Source organism: Eubalaena glacialis, chromosome 5 (genome assembly GCF_028564815.1).
Source record: "Eubalaena glacialis isolate mEubGla1 chromosome 5, mEubGla1.1.hap2.+ XY, whole genome shotgun sequence".
In the NCBI taxonomy this organism is placed as follows: domain Eukaryota; kingdom Metazoa; phylum Chordata; class Mammalia; order Artiodactyla; family Balaenidae; genus Eubalaena; species Eubalaena glacialis.
The window spans coordinates 33,700,142-33,727,784 of record NC_083720.1 but is presented as its reverse complement, the minus strand read 5'-3'; the positions used below and the strand labels follow the sequence as shown (position 1 = coordinate 33,727,784).

The 27,643-nt window shown below is 35.5% G+C and overlaps 2 protein-coding genes across 3 annotated transcripts in view; one reads left to right on the top strand and one right to left on the bottom strand.

The window, feature by feature from the left end:
* Positions 1 to 22,850, bottom strand: part of TBCK (TBC1 domain containing kinase) — a 236,208-nt gene extending 213,358 nt beyond the window's left edge. The window contains exons 1-3 of one of the 2 annotated variants that reach the window (XM_061191187.1): positions 22,566 to 22,850; positions 15,445 to 15,666; positions 7,930 to 8,002 (exon numbers count right to left, since the gene is read on the bottom strand). In XM_061191187.1, coding sequence (XP_061047170.1) covers positions 7,930 to 8,002; positions 15,445 to 15,637 — 266 coding nt within the window. In that variant the 5' untranslated portion in view covers positions 15,638 to 15,666; positions 22,566 to 22,850. The remainder of the gene's footprint in view (positions 1 to 7,929; positions 8,003 to 15,444; positions 15,667 to 22,565) is intronic. The other variant, XM_061191186.1, reaches the window with a different exon arrangement.
* A 251-nt stretch (positions 22,851 to 23,101) lies between these two features.
* The window catches only part of AIMP1 (aminoacyl tRNA synthetase complex interacting multifunctional protein 1), a 35,571-nt gene continuing 31,029 nt past the window's right edge, over positions 23,102 to 27,643 (top strand). Inside the window, exon 1 of the mRNA XM_061191185.1 lies at positions 23,102 to 23,195. Within this exon, the coding sequence (XP_061047168.1) occupies positions 23,194 to 23,195 (2 nt within the window). The 5' untranslated portion in view covers positions 23,102 to 23,193. The remainder of the gene's footprint in view (positions 23,196 to 27,643) is intronic.

Here is a 27,643-nt window from a genome sequence, read left to right as displayed (position 1 = left end):
GCTTTGGGGAATTATGCTCTTGGAATGCTCTAACTGATAAGAGCGTTTTGCCCATTTGAAGCCTTGAATCACTCTAGCTTGTCCAGATAGTTTGTGCAAACAATGTGATTTATGTTGAACACCTGCTTCCTTCTGTGTGTGTGGGGGGGTGTGGTCTGGAGCATCATTAACTGCAATCAGTCACACAGGCATTATGTACCTTTGTGACCAACCCCCAACAAAAATTCTCACTCCTAGGCTCAGGCCAGCTTCTCTAATAGGCAATACTTTGTGCATGTTGTCACAATTTTTGTGCTGGAGAAATTAAGGACATCTTCTACAACTCTCCTGGGAGAGAACTCTGGAAAGCTTGTGCCTGGTTACCTCCATATTTCGCCCCGTTGTTTTCTCTTTGTTGGATTTTGCTTTGCACCCTTTTGCTGCAATGAGTATAATGTAACCATGAGTATAATAACATCTGAGTCCTGTGAGTGCTTCTATTGAATCACTGAAGCTGGGAGTGGTCTTGGTGACCCCTGACACATCACAGTTCCCACCATCTCAGCCAAAATGATTTACTAATACGAAAGAGAACACCAAATATGACACTTGCCATAAGACTAAAAAATTTTCCCAAATCTTTACTAACCAAATTGAGGTAGGCAGAATTCTAAGATGGTTCCCCAAATCCCTGTACCCTGATGTACACCTGGCATAATCCCCAAGACTATGAATATGATGGATTTTACCCTCATGATCACATTATATTCTATGGTGCAGCTGACCTTATCACATGAGCCCTTGAAATCTGGATCTAGAGGTTAGAGACAGAGGAAATAAGAGAGATTCCAGGCATGAGCAAGATGTGATACAAGGGATATTATCTATTGCTGGCTTTGGAGATGGAGAAAGCCACATGATAAGGAATGCAGATGGCTTCCAGGAGCTGAGAGCAGCCCCTCATTGATAGTAATCAAGGAAACAGGGACCTCATTCCTACAGTTGCAAGGAACTGAATTCTGCCAACAACCTGAATGAGCTTAGAAGTGGATTCTTCCCCAGAGTCATGAGAAAGGAAATCGACAATTTGTTTCCTCGAATCATTCCATTTTTAAAGAAAATAATAAATCTCGGAAATAAATATATTTCCAAGAAAATAATAAACTAATTACCAAGATACATTTGCATTATACTTTCACCAAAACTCATTTGTTTGGGAAATATAATTATGACATGATTAAAATGAAGATAATAGGGAAATAGAATTCAAACTGCATGACTAAACTAAAAACATAATTAGTTCATTTAATAGTTAATTTATAACACATTAACTATATGCAAACTCTTATGCTAACAATTTCGGGAGACAGAAAAAATAAAAAATACTGTATGCATGTTAAAAATGTATGGTTAATTAAGGGAAAGTAAACCATACCTTCCTTAATTAAATAATTGCAAGGAAAACAATTATAATCTAGGAGGGGAAAGGTACCTTACAACTAGAGAGATACAATGTAATAAAGGAATTTGGAGGCGAAAAATACAATTTGTGCTTTGGTTCAGTGGTATGGTATACAGGCAGACAGAGGTAAGTCAATTACTTGAAGAAGTGTTATGTACACTGTGCTATCTACACTGGGCAAAAAGACAGCTTGGTCTTCAACAAGGTATATTTCAATTCTCTGGCACTCAATTTCTTCAACCATGTATTGGCAACAATGAAAATACTTGAACAATTTAGATACTCTGGAAGTAATTTAGAGAGTTTGAAGTCAGGTCCTATGCCTATAAAATGCATTTTCTTCACACACACACACACACAAATGGAGAACCACAAAATGTTTTTGAGCAGGGAATGGACTCATCTACAACAATATTAATATAGCAGCAGAAAGTAGGAGTAACTGGAGTATGGAAAGACTAAAAGCAGGAAGACCAGTTAGGAGAATGCTGCAATGCAATAGTCAAGCTCTTTGTTAATGAAGCCTGAATTAAACAATGTAGAGGACAGCAGAGACAAGAGAAGTATCACTGAGGTGGTATTAACAATACTTGACTGGCAAATAGGATAAAGGATACAAGAGAGGGAGAAAGCAAAAGATCGCTGCAAGATTCCATGCCTGGTGAAAAGCATCTTTTTTTGGTATTATTTTCTGTCTTTAAACAAGACAAGTAAAACTGGAAGAAAAATATACATCAGTTATATAAATCTTTAAGTTACTTGACTATACTGTGGTAATTTCAAATGCATTTTGAAACTAGGGCCATTGAAGGCAAAAAATGTATGAGAGCCTTAACTTCTACCACCAGGTTATATTCTAAAATAAGAGTATCTACTATCTATTTCTGATGACTATGACCCGTGGCTCATTATCCATCTGTGGAGCATATTCTAGAATGTGTTCAAAATTCTTTGGAGTATCTAATTCAGTGAGTAGGCAATCATTTAATAAGGGCAAATAAAACTTACTCATCCGAGTAAGTCAGATCATGTTTTCCATCAAGCTAGTGAACAGCTGCAGACATAGCCTGCTTCCCATCAAAGTCTCATGTATAACCTCTGCAATGTTGATGGTTCTCTGGTAAATTTTCAAAACCATAACCCTAAAAACATATGACAAACTACATTTTATTAAAGAAACTTGCCTGCACTACTCACCCTGCCTTCACTTGCAAATGTAAGGACAATGCAGGAGCTTTACTGCAAGTGCCAAAACTCTGCTGAATATCTGTCTATGAACTATACTTGCTGGCACTTTTATAGATTAAGAAAAAGTACATGCTCTGAATAACACAAACGGGAAATGCTTTCCAAATAGCACCTAGACTTAAAAGACAAACCATTTCCCTCATGCTTGTTTTAATAGGAGTGACAAAAGGTATATCTCTTTTTTAACATTTTCTGGAAAATATTTTAGAAATGAGATGAAATTTAAATTTCTCCACTTTTCAGTACCTTGAATCTGGCTTTAGGGTAGCAATTAAATAGATTCACAGGCACCAAATATGAGATGATTTCAAACAAATCTTTCAAACGCTGTACTTTTTTTCTTGAAATGTACTGGTTGTAAGAGTTTAATTGAATTCCATGCTTCTATGTTTCCAGCAAATAATTTTGATCATTTAACTGAAACTGGAGAGGATACTGGCAAGAGAGAACTCTGGCACAAGTAACATATAAAAGAGAGAAGCTTTCTCCAAAATTAATTCCTCATATTCAAGCTTGAATAGACTCTAAAGAAAATGAGTTTTCTCTTTCAAACCAGGTTAGCAAACTACCCTCACAAAATAACATTATTTCATAAAAGACTGATTCAATTATAAGCTCCAGGTCATAGCACAAAATTATTATTTTTGGTTTGGATAACATGAATTCTCAAAAGGGTTTTATGGCTATTAAAATTATAACAAGAAAGAACACTTAATTTTCTAGTGAGATCTGAAACCTCAAGACAGTCTTAAGTTACAATACATTTGTAATACGAATTACTACCATAATGTTTTAGTACAATATTGCTTAATTAAGTGATACTAAATTTATCATGAAAAAAGTTAGGGAGTAAATTGATACAAGACTGTTCTCTAAGTTTCTAGTTTTCATTCCTCTATCCCCCATCCCACAAATTTTACAGAAGACGTAAAATTTTCTTCAAAATATAAATCCAGTAAGATATATGCCTTAAATGATGCTTAAGTTTGGACAATGAACTGCAAATAACTACCAGACAACTGGCAGCTTACAGTTTTGCAACAGTTAGAGACAGATGTACAAGTAAAAATCATGGATCTCAAATAGCAATCCCATCTAAATAGATTTCCTGTTTACTTTGCATCAGCCTTTCTTACAGGTGCAGGGTGCTTACTTTTGGCAGTAGGGGAAAGAACTGATTTATAAGCCATAAGAACATCTTCTCACTTTTCCATAAATAGGTTATAGAATTAATTAAAACTGTAACACATCAATTCTGCACATGAAACCTGCTCTGGTATTGGAGACTAATGTAATCCAAATATGTGGAAAGTCAAATAGTTTTCAACAAAGCTAATTTAGATGGATGGATCAGATAACAACTTGGAACTGAACCTGACAGAATCATTTCTACTCAAAGGCAGTAAGTGCTGAATGTTATATCCCAAAATGAACAAGGAAAATATTGAATTTTAATCTATTACCAGAATGATTAAAAACAATACATACTTTACAAAAATGTTTAAAAATATCTCACTTGAAGAAATTACAAAGACCCATAAGACTACTATATGTTCTATTTTAAATAAATGAAAAAGACTACGTAAATGTCATGAAAGACAGTATGAAATCTGCATTTAATCCTATTGATGTTCTGCTACCTACTCAAAGAATATGCTTCCATCTATAACATTTTATCCTCATGAAGACATATACAAGGGCATTGAAGAAAGGTGGCTTCTTTATACCTTTACACTGTTGAGGCTACTGGTATCCATTGCTATGAGATTTATTATCTCTAAAACAATGATAAATGATGACAAGCACAGAAAAGTAAAACTTTTCATGAGCTAATGGATTTAATCTTATTGACAAAGCAATGGCAATTATATCCTTATATAGTACAATCAAAAGTAAATAAAGTAAAAGGGTAGAGTGAGGTAAAATTATGAAAATGGAAATTTGTCTTCTGAGTCACCAGCTTCTCTCTCCTTTAGTTCTTTTCAGTAAGTAAAGGAAGGACAGATATGGGCAAAGAGGGAAATGTGGAGATCAGAAGGAACATCCTACAGTTACTACCATCCTGATGACAAGACCTACTCTACTTGTGGCTTGTAGAGTCCTCTGGAATGGCTGGGAGCACAAGACCATGGGTAACGTCAACTTACATGATGTAGAGCAATTCTAATCATAGCATAGCTAAGTCCTCTGGTACTTCTGGGTATTCCCTTAATAATCTGTCCTCTTTTCATAGTGTAAACTTCTTCCTTTTTTCTGTCCCAAGTACCCTAATGAGTATTGAATAATTTTAGGAACTTTATTTTCCAGTTAGTGTTAATGTTGATTTAGTATTTCATTCCTACCTTTTCCCTTTTTTTTTTTTTTTTTTTTTAGTACTTGTATGATCTCCAAGACTTCTGTGACAGCCAGACTCCAAGATGCTCCAATGCCCCCTGACTCCTGGAATTTACATTCTTGTGTCGCCCTCTCCCACACTGAATAGAATTAATGGCTGACCTCTGTATCCAATGAGCTATAGCAATGTGTGGCTCCTCAGGAGAGGTCATAAAAGGCATTGCTGCTTCCACCTTGCTTTCTCTCATCTCTTAGATTGCTCACTCACTCACTCTGAGAGAAGCCAACCACTATATTGTGAGAATAGCCAAGAGGTCTATGGAAAGGCCCTCAAGGTAGGGAGGAAATAAACCTCCTGTCAACAACTGGCACCAAATGAGTGAGCTAACTTAGAAACAGTTGACTGAATCCCCAGTCAAGCTTTCAGATGACTACAGCCCCAGCTGATATACTGCAATGTCATGAGATCCTGAGCTAAAACCACCCAGCTAAATGTTCTTGAATACCTGACCCAGGGAAATTGTATAAATTGATAAATGTTTATTATTGTTTTAAGCTGCTAATTGTTGAGGTAATTTGTTAAGCAGCAATAACTAATTCATGCTATTTCTTCTTATAGAAACAAAGAAATACAAACAAGTATGCCACTGGATGAAGCATCTTCATTAACAACATAACACTGTTGCTATATGAGAGACTCACAACTCAAGCCAAGTAAATAACTCAACAGGCTTTTAAAAAATTTTTGAGGTATAACTTACATAGGCAAAATGCACAGTCTTAAATGTATACATCAGTGAATTTTGACAAGTTTTGCAAGAACATGCACCATGTAAATAATATCCTAATCAAGATGTAAAAATTTCCATTCCCCAGAGAGTTCAGTCAAGGCTATTTTGAATCAGTACTTGTACTGCCCTCTTCCCAACCAGAGTTAAGCACTATTTTTACATCTATCACCGTAGTTGAGTTTTGATTGTTCTAGAACTTCATATAAATGGAAGAATATGATTTTTGTGTCTGGCTTCTTTTGCTCAGCATAATATTTCTAAGGTTCATCATGTTGTTGTATCAGTAGTTTATTCCATTTTATTGTTGTTTAATATACCACAATCTGCTTACCCATTCTCCCACTGATGGACATTTGAGTTCTTCCCAGTTTGGGGCTACTATGAATAATGTTTCTGGGAACATACTTGTGCAAATATTTTGGTGGGCATGCATTTTTCCTTTCTCTTGATTAAATGCCAAAGCAGGGCTGGAACTACAGGGAGGCAAATGATGTACCTCTTGGGCACAAATTTAAGGAGATCCTCTACCTAGGAGGAGGATTGCTGGATCATAAAATAGATGTTTCTAAAACAACTTGCCTTTTATATTATAGCACTGAATTTTACACTTAGACTTGTCATGGGTTCTTCTGTCAAAAAAATCTACCATTTAAGTAATGGGGAATAGTAGGTTAATATACTAGTATAATATATTAGTATAAGAAAACATATGCTTATAAAGGCAATTGATTAATATATTATCACATGTAATTCATAGTAAATACAATATAAAGTTGACAATAACTTCCTCTAGAATGATCCCTAGTTCAAGTAAAACTCCTTGTTCTACAGATATGGAAAATGATTAAGAGACCGGTCCAAGGCTGCCTAGCTAGTTAGTGGTTTTTTCATCATACATATTGCATTGTAAATCTTTATACAAATTTAACCCAAACTCAGTTAAAATTCCTAAAGACATGACTACAATTGGTTTTCAATTTTAATGTCAACTAGCTTTCACAGAGAACTTTTTTTTTTTTTGTATTAGTGGCCTATAAATTAAAGTGTAAATTTAAACTGGTGGGCAAAGAGTAATATGTTCTTAAAAAAATACAATTAAAGATTTGTGACATGCAAAAATTATACCTATAAAAACATATTTACTAAGTTAGGTTAAATATATAGAAAAGTCACTTTTATCACCATGGTCAGATTAGACTTTTCTAAAAAAGCAAGTGAGGCAACTGGATACTTGATATCTGCATCTTCCATTCCAGCGACCACTTAAAACCAAACCATTTAAAGTAGCAAGGAAAGTACTTTTATTCAATTTATTTGTTTTGCTGCTATTGAATTACTACCATTTAGTAAGATACACATTTTTCCTCCCTTGCAAAAGATTTATCTTCATCTATAATACAGCAATGATTAAAGAGTATTGACCAAGAATAAGAGTATTTCTTTAATCTAGGATGGATAATTACAATCCTATAAAGGCTCATGGCAAATATTTTTCATTGGTTTAGTATAACTTAATTCATTAAAGAAACATTTTTCATAATTTTAAGATAATTTCAGAAAATCTGTGAAGAAGCTCATTTAATAGTATATTTGTAAGAAAGTTTAGACCACTTTTCTTGCCAAAAATGCCTTAGAAAGTAAATTTCATGTGTCATTGAAATAACTGAATTTAAACTGTATGATTATATTCCACCCAAGCCATGATTATTATTTCTCTCTATTCTTCAATCTAGCCTTCTACACAGTTCACTATGTCCCTAAGAATACCAGTGTCCTGTGAGAAGCTACCATGTACTTCTCTCAGGAAATACTCTTAAACTCAGCTAGAGAAATGCTTGGTACTAAACGATTTCAAATTTTCCTGTATATCCTCTTTAGTAATTTTTTGTCAAGTACCTTGCAGAATGCTTACCTCACAAAAGCTGAACACTGGATAATGTCAATGTTGAATTTCTATGAGGCCTGTGAATTAAATTTCCTAAAATGAAAATTTACACCTGGATTTTATCATTAAACAAGTAACAGAAGAAACTAAAATCCTGCAGTTTCTAGTTAAAATGCCTTTTGTTTGCCAATTTCTGCTTTTCATGTAATTGTCCTGATATTATACAGTACCTCACGGGTTTCCCTTCTCGAAGCAAGTCTTCTAGACTCTGTTCACAGTGTTCAGCCACCACCACCAGTCTCTCTGAGTAAAAAAAAACACCAACTCTACTTTATATTTGATTAACACTATGTTTTAATAACAAAATAATATACCCCACTAAAGTTATTAACATATAGTACAAATGATATTTTAAAAGAGCTTTTCAAAGTCTACATTAACTACATAAAAATCAAATATGTAGAATAACAGGATAAATGTGTAATAAAACAACACATTAAATAACAATTTCTTTTCATCTTGTGTTTTTCTCTAGAATTTCTCCCATGTGCATCAGGAAGAACAGCTGGAAAAGTTTACCTTTGGCAAAAAGAAGCAATCCTTCTTCTGACACAGACTAGGAGAAGAAAAAGCTTGGATGAAGATATAAAGAAATTTTGAAGTGAAGGGGAAATTGGGAGCTAGGGACAAATTGTCTTGACGGTCTGGTTCAAACATAAGGTCTTTGAAACTGAGTTCAGAAATTTGAGAAAAGTAGAAATGTTCTGAATCATGACTATGGAGAAAGAACAGAAAATCAACTTGGGGTTATTTGTAGCATCATGGGGCCTGCTGAGATTAGTAATAATATAAAATTTTGGTGGGCACAATCTATATCATGATGTAATTTTTATTTTCCAACAGATCAACTGTTTAAGAATAAGACAGCACAGTTTTGAAGGTCTATACATTTTTAATGTAATCATCAGTTACCTAAGTGACTAACACGTTGTCTGACACAGTAGCAGATCAACAAACTCTTTTCCTTTTTAGATGAAAGAATGTAAGAGGAGTGAGAGAAAAGCACAACTGGGCTCACAAGTGGCTGGAGATTTGATAAGGTTATTTCAGGAGAAAGAAATTGGGGTACTATGAATATCTATGCAAAATGAGTTCTAAGATAAGGAAGAAGGTAAACACATAATACAGATGGCAAGCTAAGACAAGATAAAGAAGTAAAGGTGAAAAGGGACCAGAAATAGTGATAACTGCAAGGAGGTTTGGTGAAAATGAAAAACGGCAAAGGTAGAAAAATGAGAGAAGATGGGAAGGACTGATTCAAGGTACGGTCTTGCCTGCTGGGAGTAGAGATGAAGGACAATGGTACACAGGCAATCATGTGAGGTGTGAGGGCAGGATATTGTATGGGTCACATCTTGGAAGCTCAAACTGAGGTGGTGGCATTATACAGAATGATCTGAAACACAAAATTTTAAAACTATAAATGAAAACTATCATTTTCAGAAAAAAACTCCAAGTGATCTAAACAGGAACTTAAAGAAAATTAAATTTGAAAGAACATTTAATGAGGGGAAAAAAAGGAAAAAAAATAGGAAAGAAAGTTGAGATAAAAGTTCTAGTTCTTCAATTCAATAAAGAAAAGAGCATGCAAAGTTGGATTCCAAGCAATTTAGCATAACTGTGAAGTTCTAGAAGGAAAAAGCAAATAATATTGTCAGAAAACCAAAATGGGAAGCAGCATTCCTTTGTTTTCCCTCTTACCACATTTTGTCAGTTTTCCTTACACCTATCTGGCTACCCCTCCTCAGTCTCCTCTGTAGACTGGTACCTCTTCTACCCAAACTTAAATGCTTCTAGTGCCTCCACCTTTGATTCTGGGTCTTCAGACTGTGTTTTCTCCTTATTTACTTCCAAGGTTGAAAGACTCTTAAATTTTATCTCAAGCCCAGAACTCTCTTCTGAACTCCAGGCTTTTATAGCCAGTTTCTCACTTTAATATAAAAGTTACCTCAAACACAACAGAACTCAAACTGAATTTATATTTTGCTCCTTAAGCCTTTCCCTTTAGTACTGTTTCAGTAAATGGTACCACTATCCTGCCAGCTGCTCCAGCTACAAATTTAGGAGTAATCTCCCTTTCTCAAATCCAAAGAAAAAGCCCTGCTATTTCTATTTCCCAAATGTTTCCAGAATCTGTAAAGTTTGCTCCATCTGCCACAATCTGGGTCCAATCCAACATCATCCCTCATTAGATTACTACAACAATCTCTTAACTAATCTTCTCATATTAATTCTTATTCCCCCTCCAACATATTTTCATACTAAAATCTAAGTGATAATATAATAATAAATCTGAATACGTAACTCCCTCTCTAGCTTTATTTTTTGTTATTTTGTCTGTCACTCACCAACTTCCAGTTACACTGGTCTTCCTTCCCCTTTCCTACCTTAAAATACTAGCACATGGATTACCATTGCCTAAAATGATCTTCCTTGTTCCTTCTCCCAGTTAACTCCTATCATGAAACATAGTGGTTAAGAGCACAGACTATTCTGTCTGGGCTCAAATTTTAGGTTTAATACTCATTAGTTATGTGACCTTGGGGGAGTTTGCTAACCTCTCTATGCCAAGGTTTCCTCTTCCGTAAAACAACAGTACCTACCTCATAGAGCTGTTGTGAGATTGAAATGAGTTAATACATAATAAGAACCTGGCACATAAGAAGCCCTAAGAGTTAGCTATTATTATTCATTACTCAGTTAAATGTGATTTCCTCCAGAAACACTTTCCTGGTCCCCCCAAATCAATTTGCTCCTCCTATCATATAATCTATTCCACAATGTACTTTTCTTTTGTAGCACTTATTTCAACTCCTAAAGATTTGTATACATTTTAATCTAATGCCTTTGTTCTCTACTAGATAATGCATTTCATGATGGCAGGAAGGATATTGGTCTTGTTCAAAATGCATCCCCAGTGTCTAGAATCATACCTCAAACATATAAGCATCTAATTTAAAAATACTTGTTAAATGAGTTAACTTGAGCAAAGGCTCAATGTAGCCATTAGAAATGAATGAGTCTCACATAATGACAGTCATTGTCTAAACAGAAGTATGTCCTGCGTAGGAAAGTATATGCCTATGTTGTAAACTAGGCATAATAACACCACAATAGCACTGATTTTAATGTAAAACAAAACCATCAGAATATGTTAAAATGTGCATACCCCATTAATGAATAATTTTAAATTATATATTCATAAGTCTCCATATCTATGAAGGATTTTCAAAGTGTTTGGCATTAGCCTAAAATTTGTCAGGCTTAAAATGATTTAGGAAAAAAAAATTATCAGGCTTCTTCAGGAAACGCCTTCAAAATATCATAAGCCAGAGTTTGCCAAAGCTTTAGGATATTATGGACCTTTAAAGTATTACTGTAAGACAGCAGAACCATAATCCCTGGCAGAATATCAAAGATTCTCCCAGAGGTAATAGAGTGTATACCAAAACAATGTTTCCAATATGAACCAGTTTTTTCAAAAAATCGTTAGTCTTCATTCTGAAACTCAGGACCACTGTTTGAAAATAACTTCTGTTTGTTATAAAATAATAGAGTTTCACAGAATAAAATATGACAGAAATATTTGAGAATCATAATGTGCCAAATATAAGTCAGCAATGTAGTGGCATTATTTATAAAAAACAAATGTGACACCAAGATGAACTTTAAAGAGTAGAACATACAAGAACCGTGAAATAATCTTTCTTCTAACAGTTGATGAATGCCAAGTATAGCTGTAGTGTACATACAGTTTGAACTGTATGTTTTAAGTCAGTCAATGCTAAGAAATGGAAGAGAGTACAGTATTAAGCAAGACAGATAATAAAGTAGTTGAATAAAAAGAGGGACTAAAACAGATTGAAAGATTAAAAGAAACTTTTTTAACTTAAAGAAAGAGGTAAATTGTAAATGCGTTAAAACATGAAAGGTTATTAGAATATAGTTACTGCATCATTCTTTTGTTATTCACATTAAAAACTGAGACTAGCTCATTACTTTTTAAAGAGAATCTCTAAATAAATATTTATACAGTAAAACTGATAAAGAAAAATTCTGTGCTTAAAAAACAGTATTGTTACTAGGTTACTGTGACTGTCAGTTTTATGAGTCAACATGGCTAGGCTATAGTCTCCAGTTATTCAAACACTAATCTAGGTGTTACTGTGAAGGCATTTAATAAATGAAATCTACAATTAGTTTACTTTAAGTAAGGAAGATTATCCTAGATAATCTGGGTGATCCTGATTCAATCAGTTGTAAAGGCCTTAAGAGCAGAATCGACTCTTCTCTGGAGAAGAAACTCCACACTTGGACTGTGACTTCAGCTGTTGTCTAAAACTTCAGCTTGTCCTTGATGACCTGCCCGATGGATTTCAGATGAGCCTACCCAACTCCAAAATCACATAAACCAATTCCAAGCAATTAATCTATATCTGTGTAGCTATCTAGCTATCTATCTCCTACTGGTTTTGTTTCTTTGATGGAACTCTAAACTGATATAGACACTTAGGTTGAAATAATATATGCAGCTAGAGATATAGAATACAATATTTTACAGGTTCTTAACAATTCTATTATTCTCTACCTAAATTTCAAATCTATTAGTTAAAATAATTTTGTTCTTGATTTTCCTAGCAATAAACAAAAGATTTCTGGATAACCAATACCAAATAAAATTGAATGTATTACCATTTATAATCCTTATTCTGCTTCTAAAACTGCTGAGATTTCAAGTTCAAAAGAAAAAGATTAAGTTTGTTAACTTAAGTATTTTCATGCTTTATTGGCTTTTTTCTTTTAAAGATATTTTACTCAACTTCTCTTTAATAAATCAAGGGCACAAATTCTAATGTACACTATTCTTGAGTTTAAATACATCATTCTGCTGAGTTAGCAAGAAACTAACATCATCTTGAATCAATTTTGAATGATCCATAGGAAACAGTGAAAGCCTGACTTCTGAGCTAACCTAACATGTAAAAACATAATGTTAGTAAAACAGACCACATGTCACACATTACTCCAAGTAAAAAGGGAAAGGTGGGGAGGTGGGAGACCAACAATGACAAACTGTGAGATATCTGTATAGTAAGAACAGAATAAAGGGGGGAAAGGAACCAAAATCAAAATTCTTTGAGGAGACAATTAAGTGGAGCCCAAACCAAAATCACGTGGTATTAAGTCATCGAGAAATATGTGTTGTTCACTAAGGAGACTGTTGAGTAGAGCCTTTTCAAACTTTTCAAATTAAATTCAACTGAAATGACTGGGATGTTTTGGAACAAAAAGACCTTCACATCTACACTTATTCTAATTTATTTACACCTTACGATGCATACAACTTTTCAGGACAATGAACATTGCCAGTAGTAAAAAAATAATCAAATTCCCTAACCTTTTGACAATCATTGATATTTTCATTCCAGGCAGCCAAACTTAAAATATATGAATTTTACACACATCCATGACCTGTGTGTCCCTAGAAGAAAGGGCTGCTGAGATCCAGGAACAGGGAAAGCAGGGGAAACAGAGTAACCAGCAATATGGTGGATGGGCCTGAAGAGACTACCTAGATGTTGAGCTGGGTTCTACATTAAGAGAGTCTAACAGTGTCTAAGGAGATTAGTTCCTATCTCACATTTATAACTAAATAGAAGGTTCCTGGGCAGTTAGCAGTAGTGTTCCCCAAAGGGATTATGTCATAAGGTTTTTCCTAGTTCAGTGTTTACAGGGCCTCATTTAGATAGAGGGATGAAAAGAAGGAGCTCAAGAAGTATCTAGGACTACTGAGTCAATTATCCCATGAAAAGAAAGCCTAGGGAAAACTGGACAGAGGCAAGACCCCAGTCATATGAAGTGATGCTCCAAACAGGCTTCCAGACACAGTGGGAAGAAATAAAGGGCACTTCAGGATACAAGAATGAAGAAGTCCTAAGAACTGAGTAAAGTGGTAAGACTTTGGGAAGGCAGGCATACTACAAATTTGCAGATGTAAAACAGCAATACTAATTATGGTTACTCGCTACAGATGATAATGAGGATCCACTATATTGCTAAGTTTGGAGTGATTCTGGAACTAGGTCAACCCCACAAGCGGAAATTCTTTAGAATTTGTAATTGGATTGGGGGGGTGGTGTTTGAGGCATTCAGGGATTGACAATATCTATCAAGTATTCGATTATATAAAAAGCCCCAAATGAGTTCTATAATTTAGTTAATGTCATTGAAGCCATTTATCAAATAAAAACGTTAGCAAAAGGTTTTTTGTTTGCTTGTTTTTAAACAACAAACTTGCCAGAAGTTACTTAATTACTTTGTGCCTCAATTTCCTTATCTGTTTCTACCTGATGGTAAGGTTGTAAGCATTAAGTTAATTAAAATATGTAAAGCTTAGGATACTTAGAATACTGCCTAATATATAATAAACACTCAATAAATATTAGCCATCAATAATATTTATTACAAAAAACATTTTCTACTCAGTCTAGAAAACTTTCAGAGCAACTATTTTTTAAGAGGCATAACCTTGAAAGTATCATTTAGCCTGTTTTTCAGCAAAACAATAAAGGAAATACAGTTTGCATTTTTTGAGCGTCTTTAATGTTAGGTTGAAACACCTGAAAATGCCATTTTGTAGGAATAAAAACAGGACAATATCAGCAAGTATAGAGGGTTAACTTTCATAAATCATTTTTTTAGAAAAATTAAATATATTTCAGTGAGATGCATTTAAAATAATTCTAAGAAATGGAACCTCAGCATGCAATTAAGCTTTCAAAAATAATTTTAAAATAATTAAAATATTGCTAACATAAGCACCTTCAAGGGGTGCTACAGATTGAACATTTGTGTCCCCCCCACCCAAATCCATATGTTGACACCTAATCCTCAGTGTGATGGTGTTTGGGGGTGGGGCTTTGGGAGGTTATTAGGTCATGAGGGTGGAGCCCTCCTGAACAGGATCAGTGATCTTACAAAAGAGGCCTGAGAGAACTCCCTTCCCACTCCCACCATGTGAGGTTACAGTGAGAAGATGGCTGTCAATGAAGAGGGGGGCCTCACCAGACGTGGAATCTGCTGGTGCCTTAATCTCCAGAACTGTTAGAAATAAACCTTTCTTGTTTATAAGCCACTCGGTTTATGGTGTCTTATTTTAGCAGCCAGAATGGACTAAGATACAGGCTACGGAAGAAAAAAAGGCAGTAAACATCTTCCTGGTGAAACATTGACTTTTTAACCAATACAGTTCAACTTTTCCAAATGAAATCCTATATGAAAAGACTAATGCAGCTCCAAAGAGGTAAAAAAATTAGTGACTCTCTTTTCATTTGAAGAAACTTAACCCAAATTATTACTTTCAATCATAAAATACACTCTAATAGACAATTCTAAAGTTTCTAACTTTAGAACTTTCACTTCCTTCTTAGAGAGGTGAAGAAATGCTTGAGGATAGGTGGCTTCCCTGAAAGAGGAAATCAAAAATCTTGATTCTCAGATCTAAGAAATATGAATCATTCAAATGTAGTAAGGAAAACTCAAATGATGCAGTTTGGCTAGAGTGAAAGGTGAAGGCACTTGTACACACACATACTGATTACTTTATATGTTTACAATGTATATTATAACCTAACCAGGGGAACAGGGTAGAGAACACAAAATAGGAGACAACAACAGCAACTTACCATGCTTTCCCCGAGAAATATCCACATACTGGCACAGTCTGGGGTGGGTGATGGTCTTAAGGATTTGAAAGCGCCCTAAAATTTTGATGGAATTTGGTGTGAGAGGAAGCCCGTTGCTTCCACAAACATCATGTGGCAGAGCAGAGGCAAAGAAGGTAAAGGCACCCATTTCGGCATCCTTCAAGGGAAACATTTTCGGAGTCCTAGATTTTCCAAGATAACCTAGAAAAGGAGAGAAGTTTTTGATAGATCAAAACATGATAACTAATATAACTTGGAGGAAAATGCCAATCTGTACACTTTACAGTTAAAAAAAAAAAGTTAAAAAATTTCAAGACAATATCAAAGAGGAAAAACCACCCAATCATGAATTTATATTGCAGCTCTAAATCAAAATCAAAGATTTTCAATGGCATATAAAGACAGAACATTCCCTCTACAAGGATGTCTGACAGTTCTAAGAGTTTAGAGGAAGTTTGCTATTGCATATTCATATCAGTAAGGCTCTTCTCTTTACCTAAAGCTTGAATAACCCACAGAGTTTCCTTTTTCAGAGTGAGGGGAGTCAGGAAAGAGGAAATAAGGATACCAACCAGAAACTTTAAATAATCAAGGACTCTATTAATAGTATAAAAATTAAACTAGATAATAGACAGCACTATAATGTTACTTAACTAATCAATTTTTGTTTCTGTGCTAGGTGCTTTACAAGTGATGTTTTAATCCCCTCAATGATCTTGACAGATGTTATTGCCTCTAGGTTAGAAATAGATGTTCTATGTGTAGATCCTGAGGGGTCCTAGCAGCATAGATTCCAAAGCAAATGGTGCCCCAGAGTTTTATCATGGAGCAGCCTGAAGATTAAAAAACTTGCTCCAAAATCTGAATCACACTATGGCAACCACAACAAAAAAGGTCCTCCAACAAAAAATATCTCTCTCACCCAGGTGTCTCATGAAAAAGACATTCCATTGGTCAAGCACTGCATTCTTCTCTTCTCAGCTTTTACCATAAAAATCTGGAATTCTAAATCAAGTTAACAGACTGCTTTTCATATGTCTGCCCAGAAACCTCATTAAAACATTAAAAAGAACTGTTTTAAAATGTATAAACTCATAACAAGGAAGAGGACAGAAAAAGGCCTTGAGCTGATGAAAGACTTGAAGAAACTCCTGTAAAGCATTTTGCATATGGAAGAGTATTGTCACAAGAAACAGAAAGAAGGAAGCTACAACCTATAATACAGTTAAGAAGTTTTGCTCAGCCTCTTCAGTTCAGAGGCTTCAGATTCATAGAAGGCAGGAACAATGGTGAACAGCAGCAGTCAGAAGAAGGTTTGAAATGAGAAAGATAATTTGAAATGAGAAAGATAATTTGAAAGGCTGAAGAACGGAAAAGTCAACTCGCTACCAGCCCCCCAGTACTGGCCAGTTATTTATCCTCTAAGCAAAAGAAAAACAAAAAACAAAATGGTTCATCCCTAAAGAAATAAAATAAACTGTGTGAGAATTACAATAAATAGTTGGTATGAGCACTGTGGACAAAAGCAAACTCCTCTTAATTCTGGAATTTGTACGACCCCAGTTAAGATCTGGCTATCTACCAAGCCATCCTAAAACAGGGTATTCCAGTCAATAAGCCTATCCACATACAAAATGCTCCCAGACAGTCTTCCTTAACTCTTAAATGATGAACTGTCCAGGAATCATCAGATAGTTGAGGAAAGACTATAGCATAAAAGGCAAAAAATAAAATAAACCAAAAAAAAAAAAATCTGCCCTGGATGCAACCAAAATAATTTATGGAAAAAACCCCAAACCAAAACTAACTCTAATATATTTAGAAAGTTTTGAGAAAATTTTGAGAAGATATTACACCAATTATATACAAAAGGAGGTATGGAAAAACATATTTCATAAAAGAATGAAAAGGAATTGCCAACATATATGAGAAGATAAACAACCTCATTAATATTCAAGAAATTGTTCATTAAAATCACATGAGAATTTATACCTGTGAGACAGTAAAAATTAAGAAATCTGATAATATACAATGTTAGATTATGGAGAAACAGAGTGTAAATTGGTACAATGACTCTGGAAGACAGTTTGACACTATTTTGTTCCTGCAGAAACTCCTACATACATACACAAGCAGAAACATACAAGAAAGATCAGGGTGGTATTGTTTCTATTATCTCTAAACTGGAAACAACTTAAATGTCCACACACAGGTGAATGGCTAAATAAACCGTGGTACATTCATCTGATGGAAGAACACACAGGATGGAAAACAAGCGAACTATAGCAACATTTAATAATATAGATGAATCCTAGAAATATAATGTTGAGCAGGAAAAAAAGTCACACAAAACTTATGCCAATATTCATAAAATTTAAAAACCACAAAAGCTAAATAATAAATAATTCAGGAATACTTACATATGAGGTAAGAATATATTCAAAAATTAAAGGAATTAAAAAAAAAAAACCTGAGGCTAAGGTTACCACTGTATGAAAAACAGTCATAAGATTAGGGAATAACCCATAAGAAGCTTCAAAAATTTTGAATAATATTCTTATTCTTAATTGGTGGGTTAAGGGTGTTCATATTATTATTATGCTCCATAATTCCCATATTCTATATCTCTATTTATATATATATGTGCTATATACAATATATTTCATAAAAATTGAAAAAAATTTTTAAATTTTAAAATGAAAAACATTTTTAAATACAATGAATTGATTTTCAACAAAGGCCAATGAATCCAATACGAAAAGGATAGTCTTTTTAACGAATGGTGCTAAAACAAGACATCCACATGGAAAAAAATTAACCTCAACTCCTACTGCTACATCCACAAAAATTTGATATGGATTATAGACCTAAATGTAAAAGCTAAAACTGTAAGTCTTCTACAAAAAAAAAACACCAAAAAAAACACAGAATATTTTTGCAACCTTAGGATAGGCAAAGATTTCTCAAGCAGAATAAAAAAAAGTCATAAAAGATTAACTTTATAAAGTGGGCTTCATCAAAATTAAAAACACTGCACATCAAAAGTCACATTTGAGAAAATAAATATCCAAGCCAAAGTTAAGAAAAATATTATTTATATCTATATATGACATTTTTATCAAATAGATGTATATGTATCATATGTATGTTTGTATATATGATAATAGACTTAGAATATATAAAGAATGCCTACAACTCAATAATAAATAGAAAAACAAAAATAGATAAAAGTCTGAAACATGTATTTTTCACAAAGGAGGAATACAAATAGACAATAAGCACATGAAAAAGTTCTCAATATAATTAATCAGCAGGGAAGTACAAATTAAAAGCACAACAACATACCATTTCACACCTACCAGAATGGCTAAAATTGGAATGACTGGCAATACCAAGTGTTGAGAAAAACGTGGAACTGGAGCTGATACTCTGCTGCTGATGGTAGTGTTAAAATGACACAAGAACTTTGAAAAACTGTTTGGAAAACTGTCCTAAAGTTAAAAATACCCCTTATGATTCAGAAATTCCACTCCTACTCGGTACTTACCCAAGAAAACTTAAAATATTTGTCCATAAAAATACTTGTACAAGAATGTTCACAGAAGTTTTACTCATAACAGCCCCAAACTGGAAGTAATGTAAACATCATACAAGTGAATTGATAAACAAGTTGTAGCATATTCATCCAATGAAATGCTTTCAAAAGCAACAAAAAAGGAACAACCATGCCAAAATATGGATGTATCTCAAAAATATTATGTTGATGAAAGCAGTAGACACATAAGAGTTCATATCCTATGGCTCCATTTAAATGTAGTTCTAGAACTACAGTTCTAAACTATAGTGATAAAAAAGAGAATTGTAGTGCTTTGGCTGGGTGGGGGGGGGGTTGGGGACAGGACTGGAGAGGGAAACATAGGAACTTTCTGGAGTAGTCCAAATGTTTCACATCTTGATTAGGGTGGTGTTTGTCACATTTGTTCACATGTATCAAAACTCATCAAACTGATCACTTAAAATCAGTGTACTCTAATATATGTAAATTTCATCTCATTTAAAAAAAGAAAAATGAAACAAAATTAAGAGATTATGAGAAAATAATAATTGTAAAACTTAGTGCTTGGAACTTAAATATATGATTACCAAACTAGATAGAAGTGTTGGAAAATAAAGTTGAGACAATTACTCAGAACATGAAGCAAATGGGCAAATAGATAAAAAAAGCATAACAGAAAAGATAACACACATAGTGAATCAACCCAAGAATTCAACAACCACCTTATAGGCATTTCAAAAAAGGGAACAGGGAAAAATAAAGGAGCATAAATTACGAAAGATGGGAGAAAATTCCCCACAATTGAAGGGAAATATGTACCTTCAAATTAAAAAGGTTTCTAATTTCAAGGAGAATAAATGAAAAATCACCCAAATGGAGACATTTATCCTAGCTCCATTGAATGAGTTAACTGCAAGGAGAATAAACTCAGACTAAGACATGCCATGACAAATTTTCAAAGCATCAAGCATAACTAAAAATTTTAATCATTTCAGAGAGAAAACAAATAGTTCAGGCATCAACAAATCAAGATCAGACACTCATTCTCATGAGCAACAACAGAAGTTAGAAGATGGTGAAGCCTTGAAAAGTTGGAAGAAACATAATTTTGTTTCTTTACCCAGCCAAACTAGCATTCATAATAGCAAAATAATAATTTACAACCATGCAAACATTAAAAAATAAAATCACCATCCACATACCTTCATGAATAAGTTTCTTTAGGATGTATTCTAACAAAACAGAGGAGAAAACCAAATAATAAAAGACGTGGAGTTAAGAAACAATGTATCTTACTCAAGAATTCAATGAATATAATCCAGTATAGAAGCTGCACCAAAGGACTAGAAAGTAATCTGTTCCAATTAAACAGAAGGTAATTGGGCTCCAAGGGGAATGTCTTCAAGCAGAGTAAGGGAGGTTCTCATACAAAGAATGAGAGGATGTGGTGAATAAAGCACATGCATCTTTTCCCTCAAAGCAAGTGCAAAGTACTCCGTGAAAGTGAGGAGAGCCAAAAGCTACATAAGAAGTATATAATCCAAAAAATTAAGCACATTTAACTATGGCATAATTTTTGTTATTGGAGAGGAAGAAAGAGTAATCAGTTGGACGTTAATATTACAAATCTTCTTGTTAGTGTGGTACAAAGGTCATGAAATTAAAACATTGGGAAGGAAATGTATAATAGCATACTTCTTGGCTCAGCACTGAAGATTATTTACAAAGCCATAATATTGTAACATTTTACTAGTTTTTAAACACATAAAGCAAAAAACAATTGCAGTTAAGAAATACACTGTAACTATTAATAACCTTGACAATGTACAAGTAAAGGTCCACCTAAGGGAAGGTGAGAATGGATGTGGTTTCTGTGGCGGTAAAGGAAGGTAGTCTCTACTTCCCTCATTTTACCAAATAAGGAGCCAAATATATGTATTTTCGAAAGTTCATATGAAAAAAATTAAGTTTAAATATATTATTTAGAATTGTAAAATTAACCAATATGAAAACTAAAAATTGTGATAACGATTCAAAAATTTGTAAAAGAGGGCTTCCCTGGTGGTGCAGTGGTTAAGAATCCACCTGCCAATGCAGGGGACATGGGTTGGAGCCCTGGTTCGGGAAGATCCCACATGCCGCGGAGCAACTAAGCCTGTGCGCCACAACGACTGAGCCTGCGCTCTAGAGCCCGCGTGCCACAACTACTGAGCCCACGCGCCTAGAGCCCATGCTCCCCAACAAGAGAAGCCACGGCAATGAGAAGCCCATGCACAGCAACGAAGACCCAATGCAGCCAAAAAACAAAAAAAAAACCCCACAACACTGTAAATCAACTGTATTTCAATAAAAAATTATTAAAAAACAAATTGTAGTAGAGAGGTTGTGGATGGTGTGGCCTATCTTAAGAAGTCAATTTAAAAAAAAAAAGAATTAGCAGTTTAACTTGTTCAACATACAGACCTAAAATTAGAAAAGGTTAAAAATGATTATCTCTTAAGGAACAGAACTGAGGGTAGGAAGGAAGAGCCTGAGCTGTTGCATTTTATTAGGCAGTCCTTTTATACTATGCTGTTTGATCTTCCATTAGATACCTGTCACTTAGACAACTAAAAATCAAATAACCAAATAAAGAAAATGCAAGTAATTCAAAATGATAAAACAGTAGTTGGCATTAAACATTTCACGTGTTCTGCTTCAACTACCTCTTAGATGGGTGCACATAAAAAGGCTCACACATAACAAATACACACACATAGATTTTTTTCTGCTTGGTGAGTGGAAGAAAGCCAGTGGAAAAGACAGCTGAGGTGAGAGATTAGTTGAGGAAAAAAAACAACATAAGGAGTTGGGTTTGAAAATTCATTCATTCAACAAATATCCTGAAGCTCCTATTTTAAGTCAGGTGTTTTTCCAGCTTCGGGGCCACCAGTGAACAGGACACAATATCCGCCCTCAAAGAACTTTAAGTGGAAATGCATCACAAAGGGAAAAAGGTAAAAAATAGGGCAAAAGATGCATACTTCATTACGAATAAAACAGTTTACACATTTCTTCAATGGGTTTCATTTATTTTATATACTTTCCCGCAAAAAGTTGTCTTTCTGTCCCAAATAAAAACAGGGACAAGAGGCCTTGAAAAGCAACCACTAACACTTCTAAACAAACTTCCACTCGTTCACATTCTTCCACTGCACAAGGGAATGCCACATCTCGACAACTGACTAAACCTTTGAAAACAAGAAACAAACCAAAGCAAGAGTTCGAATCTATGTTGAGCAACGGGAGAGCCGATTCCAAATTCTCTGAAACAGTCAGGTAGTAGATCCTTTCGAAGAGCCGCCTGCAGTCCTCAAAGGACTCAGGTGTGTAGGGGGAAGGCGGGCTGTAGGTAGGGATGGAGACGGTACTCAGCAGCCAGCAGCTGCACCGGTGGTCTCTATCACTCACGGCGGAAATGCGGGGCCGCTCGCTGCACCTGACCTTCCTCTACCTCCCACCAGCCCCGACCACTACGACACAGAAAACTGGGAAACCCAAATACCTGCCTCTGGGTCTGGGGACGCAGGCGGACACAAAGACAAGGGGATGGAGCTCCTACACAGGGCCCCAGAGCTGTCGCTGGAGCTGGTGTTGTCGCTATTGCTTAGTGCACCAGACCCTGCATTTCAGATGCTTCTACAAAAGAGGCTGCTCCTGGAGCGCCGGGAGCTCAGAGATTGCCCTCTGCCCGCCAGCTTAAGTCAGCCGGAGTTGCCAGCTCCGCATCCGGCCGAAAGAGCGAACCCGACGCTCTCCGCTGACAACTCCCAGCTCTCCAACCCCCACCCTCGCTCGGCCTTTTCCTCTGACCTCACAGCCTCCGCGACGGAACTCTAAAGAAAGACCCCGACGTCCGGCGTCTTGCCCCTCGCCCAACCTGGAGACAAAATATAGAGACCGAGGAAGAGGTGCAGAATGGTTGGCGTTATTGGCTGAGGAAATGGACGACAGGGAGTGTGGTGTGGCTGCGCACGGGAAGGGGGCCATTGAATTTGGAGAAGAATCTGTGGACCGCTCAGGCGTTTAGCGAGGACACCTCATTGGGTCCTTTCTCGCTGCCTTCGTGAGCGGGAGGCTATCCTTACCGGCTCCGGGCCGAGACGGCCGAGGTTCCGCTTGTTCACCGATACATGTGAGTGTCGTCCGCAGAGGGTCCCGGGGTACGGGGATTGCGAACATAAGAGTCCCCTGTCCCTTAGTGGCCTTCGGATGATAGGACCTGGCCTGCGGGGAAGTCGGCCCACAGCAGCGCCAATCTTGGCATGAGGAAGTAGGGAAGAGCTTGGGACCTTTTGAAGGAGCCAAGTTTGAGAAATGGGATGCGGGGCCGAGGGGAAGGATGTTACGGGAAAAGATATACGCACAAACATGTTTATTTTTGCGTGTGTGTGAGAGAGAACCGGGAGGCGGTGACAGGAATTCGTTTATTCCGCAAGTAGTTATTCAGCGCCCACCATGTTCCAAACACCGTTTTAGGCATCGGTAAAAAGCTATGAACAAAACAGACAAAAATTCCTGTCTCCCTGTAGTTCACATTTTATTGAACATACATACATACATACTAAACAAAGTTAAGAAAAACATACCGTATCTTAGGTCGTAATGAGTGCTGAAAACAAAAGTAGTAAAGCCGGGAAGGAGGATATAGGTTGAAATTTTAGTGTGGCCAGGGAAGGTCTCACTGAAAAGATCACTCTTCAGTAAAGAGCGAACAGAAGCAAGAGAGAGTTAATCGTTAGGCTGTTTTGGGGAGGTGCAGTCAGGCAGACGGACCAGACATTGCAAAAGCCATCAGGCAGGAACTCTCCTGAACAGCAAGGAAGCCTGTAGGTCAGAGTTGAGTGAAGGGACTAAAGCTGGAGAAAGAATCAGAGATCAGGAACAGGTCATGAAGGATCTTGAGGGCATCTAAGCCATTGGAGGGTTTTGAGCGGTGGAGTACTGACTTCCTTTTTAAAAGGATCTCTCTGGCTGCTCTCAAGAATAGACTGGAGGGAATAGGGTGGAAGAAACACCAGTTAGGAGGCTTTTACATAAATCCAGAGGAGATATGATAGTGACTTGACTAGGGGTGGTAAGAAATGACCATTCAGATTCTTAGTGCTCTTAATTTAGGTATGCAAGAATTTTAATGGATGATGAGTTAATTTTCTTTAATTAGGTTTTGGAAACACTTTTAAAATGACTTGTAGTGTGAGGTTAGGAGTAACGAACACGAGTTAAAATCATGGCTTTACCATTTAATATTTGAATGGATTTAGACAAGTCACATAATTTCTCTGAGTTTATCTGTAACCTTATTGTCTCACAAGGTTGTAAAGATTAAATGAGAATGTATGTAATGTGCCAGGCCCATTAAAATGGTGGCTACTGTTATTAACTGTGTTCTTGGTTAAGAAATGGAAGAAAGATAATGGTGAGTACATCTGTGAGTGGAAAGGTTTGGTTAAATCCTATTGGGGAAAATCTGAGCCATCTAAAAGATGACCTTGTTTGGTAAGTGGGCCATGGGAGACCTAGACATAGACCTTTTAAAATTTTATGCATATGTCACTGGACAAAAAGGTTTTCTGTGTTAATGGCCATAGTATCTGAAACACATGGACTGTCTTCTCTTAGCCATACCCTCATAGCCATCCCTTAAGCCCTCCAGGATCCCCAGTGTCCTCATTAGTAAACGGGAGGAAGGCTCTCTGGTGAGTAGAGAAAAACAATCAAAAATAAATACAAATTTCCAGTTATAAAATGAATAAGTCATGGAGATATAATGTACAGCATGGTGACTATAGTTAATAATACTGTTTTGCAAATTAGAAAATAGCTAGGAGACTGGATCTTGATGGTTCTCATCACAAGAAAAAAATTGTAACTACGTATGGTAAAGGATGTTAACTGGACTATTGTAGTGTTCATCTTGCAACCCAATCAAAAAATGGGCAGAAGATCTAAATAGACATTTCTCCAAAGAAGACATACAGATGGCCAAGAGACACATGAAAAGATGCTCAACGTCGCTACTTATTAGAGAAATGCAAATTCTCTATTGTGAGGTATCACCTCACAATAGTCCGAATGGCCATCATCAAAAAGTCTACAAATAATAAATGCTGGAGAGGGTGTGGAGGAAAGGGAACCCTCTTGCACTGTTGGTGGGAATATAAATTGGTGCAGCCACTATGGAGAACAGTATGGAGGTTCCTTAAAAAACTAAAAATAGAGCTACAGTATGATCCTGCAGTTTTACTTCTGGGAATATATGTGGAGAAAACTATAATTAAAAAAGGTACATGCGCCCCAGTGTTCACTGAAGCATTATTTACAATAGGCAAGACATGGAAGCAACTTAAATATCCATCAAGAGATGAATGGATAAAGAAAATGTGGTGTATATATATACATACATACACACACACACACACACACACAATGGAATATTACTCAGCTATAAAAAGAATGAAATAATGCCATTTGCAGCAACATGGATGGACCTAGAGATTATGATATGAAATGAAGTCAGAGAAAGACAAGTATCATATGATATCACTTATATGTGGAATCTAAAAATGAACTTATTTACAAAACAGAAACAGACTCGGACATAGAAAACAAACTTATGGTTACCAAAGGGGAAAAGTGGGGGGGGGGGGTAAATTAGGAATTTGGGAGTAACTTATACACACTACTATATATAAAACAGATAAATAACAAGGGCCTACTGTATAGCATGGGGAACTATACTCAATATTTTGTAACAACCTATATGGGAAAAGAATCTGGAAAAGAATGTATGTATATCGGAATTACTTTGCTGCACACCTGAAACTAACACATTGTAAATTAACTATACTTCAATAATTAAAAAAAGAAAGTCACACAGCTAATGAGTGGCAGAGCTGGCATTTGAGTTCATTCCCTGATCCTTTTGCTGGCATTTGAGTTCATTCCCTGATTCCTTTTGCTTAGAAGAAAAACAAAAAGAATAAAATGAACTTTCACAAAAAGCATAGTTTTAGATCTATGTTTTGACAAAGGTTACTAAAAGACCCCTGGAATTATTGCTGGTTGCCACTGCTATATATTTTGAGTGTCTCTGGAATGTATCGTTCTCAAAATATTTAATTTTTTTATTTACCTGTTTAAAAATTCTGACTTTTGACATGTTTTAAATCCTAGCAGGAGTTTTAACCTAGAGCTGCATTGTGTAGAACTGTAATAAAAGTGTTCTTAGAGTGGGGTAACTTGGCAATTAGATTACAAAACAAATGGAGGAAAGAAGTTTGGAAGGTAAGAATAGGGATGATGGTAGAAGAGAGAAAAAGTGATTAAAATTACTGTAGTTCACTAGTTCTGATAGGCACATTTTCCTCATATTTATAGCTCTGAAATAGTGGGGTATTCAATGTTTTAAACTCATTATAGACTAAATAGCAGCTGTGACATGGTTGTCACTGCCCAACTTATGCAAACTTGGTTATAACTGATAATATTGTCATTAGTTCAGTTGAGTTGTGTGTACTGTTGGTACATAGTTGTTGAGTTTAATCTCTTAAGTATCCTTTAAAAGATCATTTAGCACTTAAATAAAAAGTTATTGTGTTTGCAGAAATACATGGAAGAAATAAATTAGGAGTTTGGGATTAACATATATACACTACTATAAATCAAATATGTAAATAAGAACCTACTATATAGCACAGGGAAATATACTCAGTGTCTTGTAATAACCTGTAATGTAAAGACTCTGAAAAAGGAAATATATATATATATATATATATACACACACATATATATAAAACTATCACTTTGCTATATACTTGAAACTAACACAACATTGTAAATTAACTATACTTCAGTTTTCAAAAAAGAAATTCATGGAAACACAAGAGTGATATAAGATAAAAATAGGGCTAAATTCAAAACAGGTATTTCAGTACATAATACAGGATGTGACTAAGTGTAAGAGAGCATTAGGTCAGTTAAATCAGCCATGGTTTTTTTCCTTAATGGTACCCAAAATAATGCAGCATCTTATGATTAGAGTCATTTTACAATTGATGGCATCTTATATATGATGAAATACAATACTTAGAGTGTCTAAGGAGAATATAAATTTTTACCTAATTGCAATTCTGAAACAGTGAAATCAGATATTTTGAGAAATAGAGAATCACTTCCAAATTTTTGTGGAGTTCTCTATAGTATAAAGTAAAAATGAAAGTCTGCACTTAAAACTTTCATTTCAAAGCAATAGTTTATGTTTGGTTCCTAATGTTGAGAGCCCGGGGTAGGGAATTTGTTAATTTTTAAAAAGTACTGGCAATTTCAAAATCAGAGTGGGGAAGACTACTGTAGAGACTGCTGAGGTAAAGGGAAGTCATTTAGAAATGATAGGAATCTCTGAAGTAATCTTTTATGTGTGTGTTTTAATGATTCAGGTGTAGTCTAAATTCATGTATTTGCTAAAACCAGCTTCACCTGATTTTATGATTAGTGGCATCTTACAGTAGCTTTTTAGGTTTGATGAAATATGGTGATTATGTTGAGAAGAACAGAATTAATGTGAAAGGGCAGAATAATTTA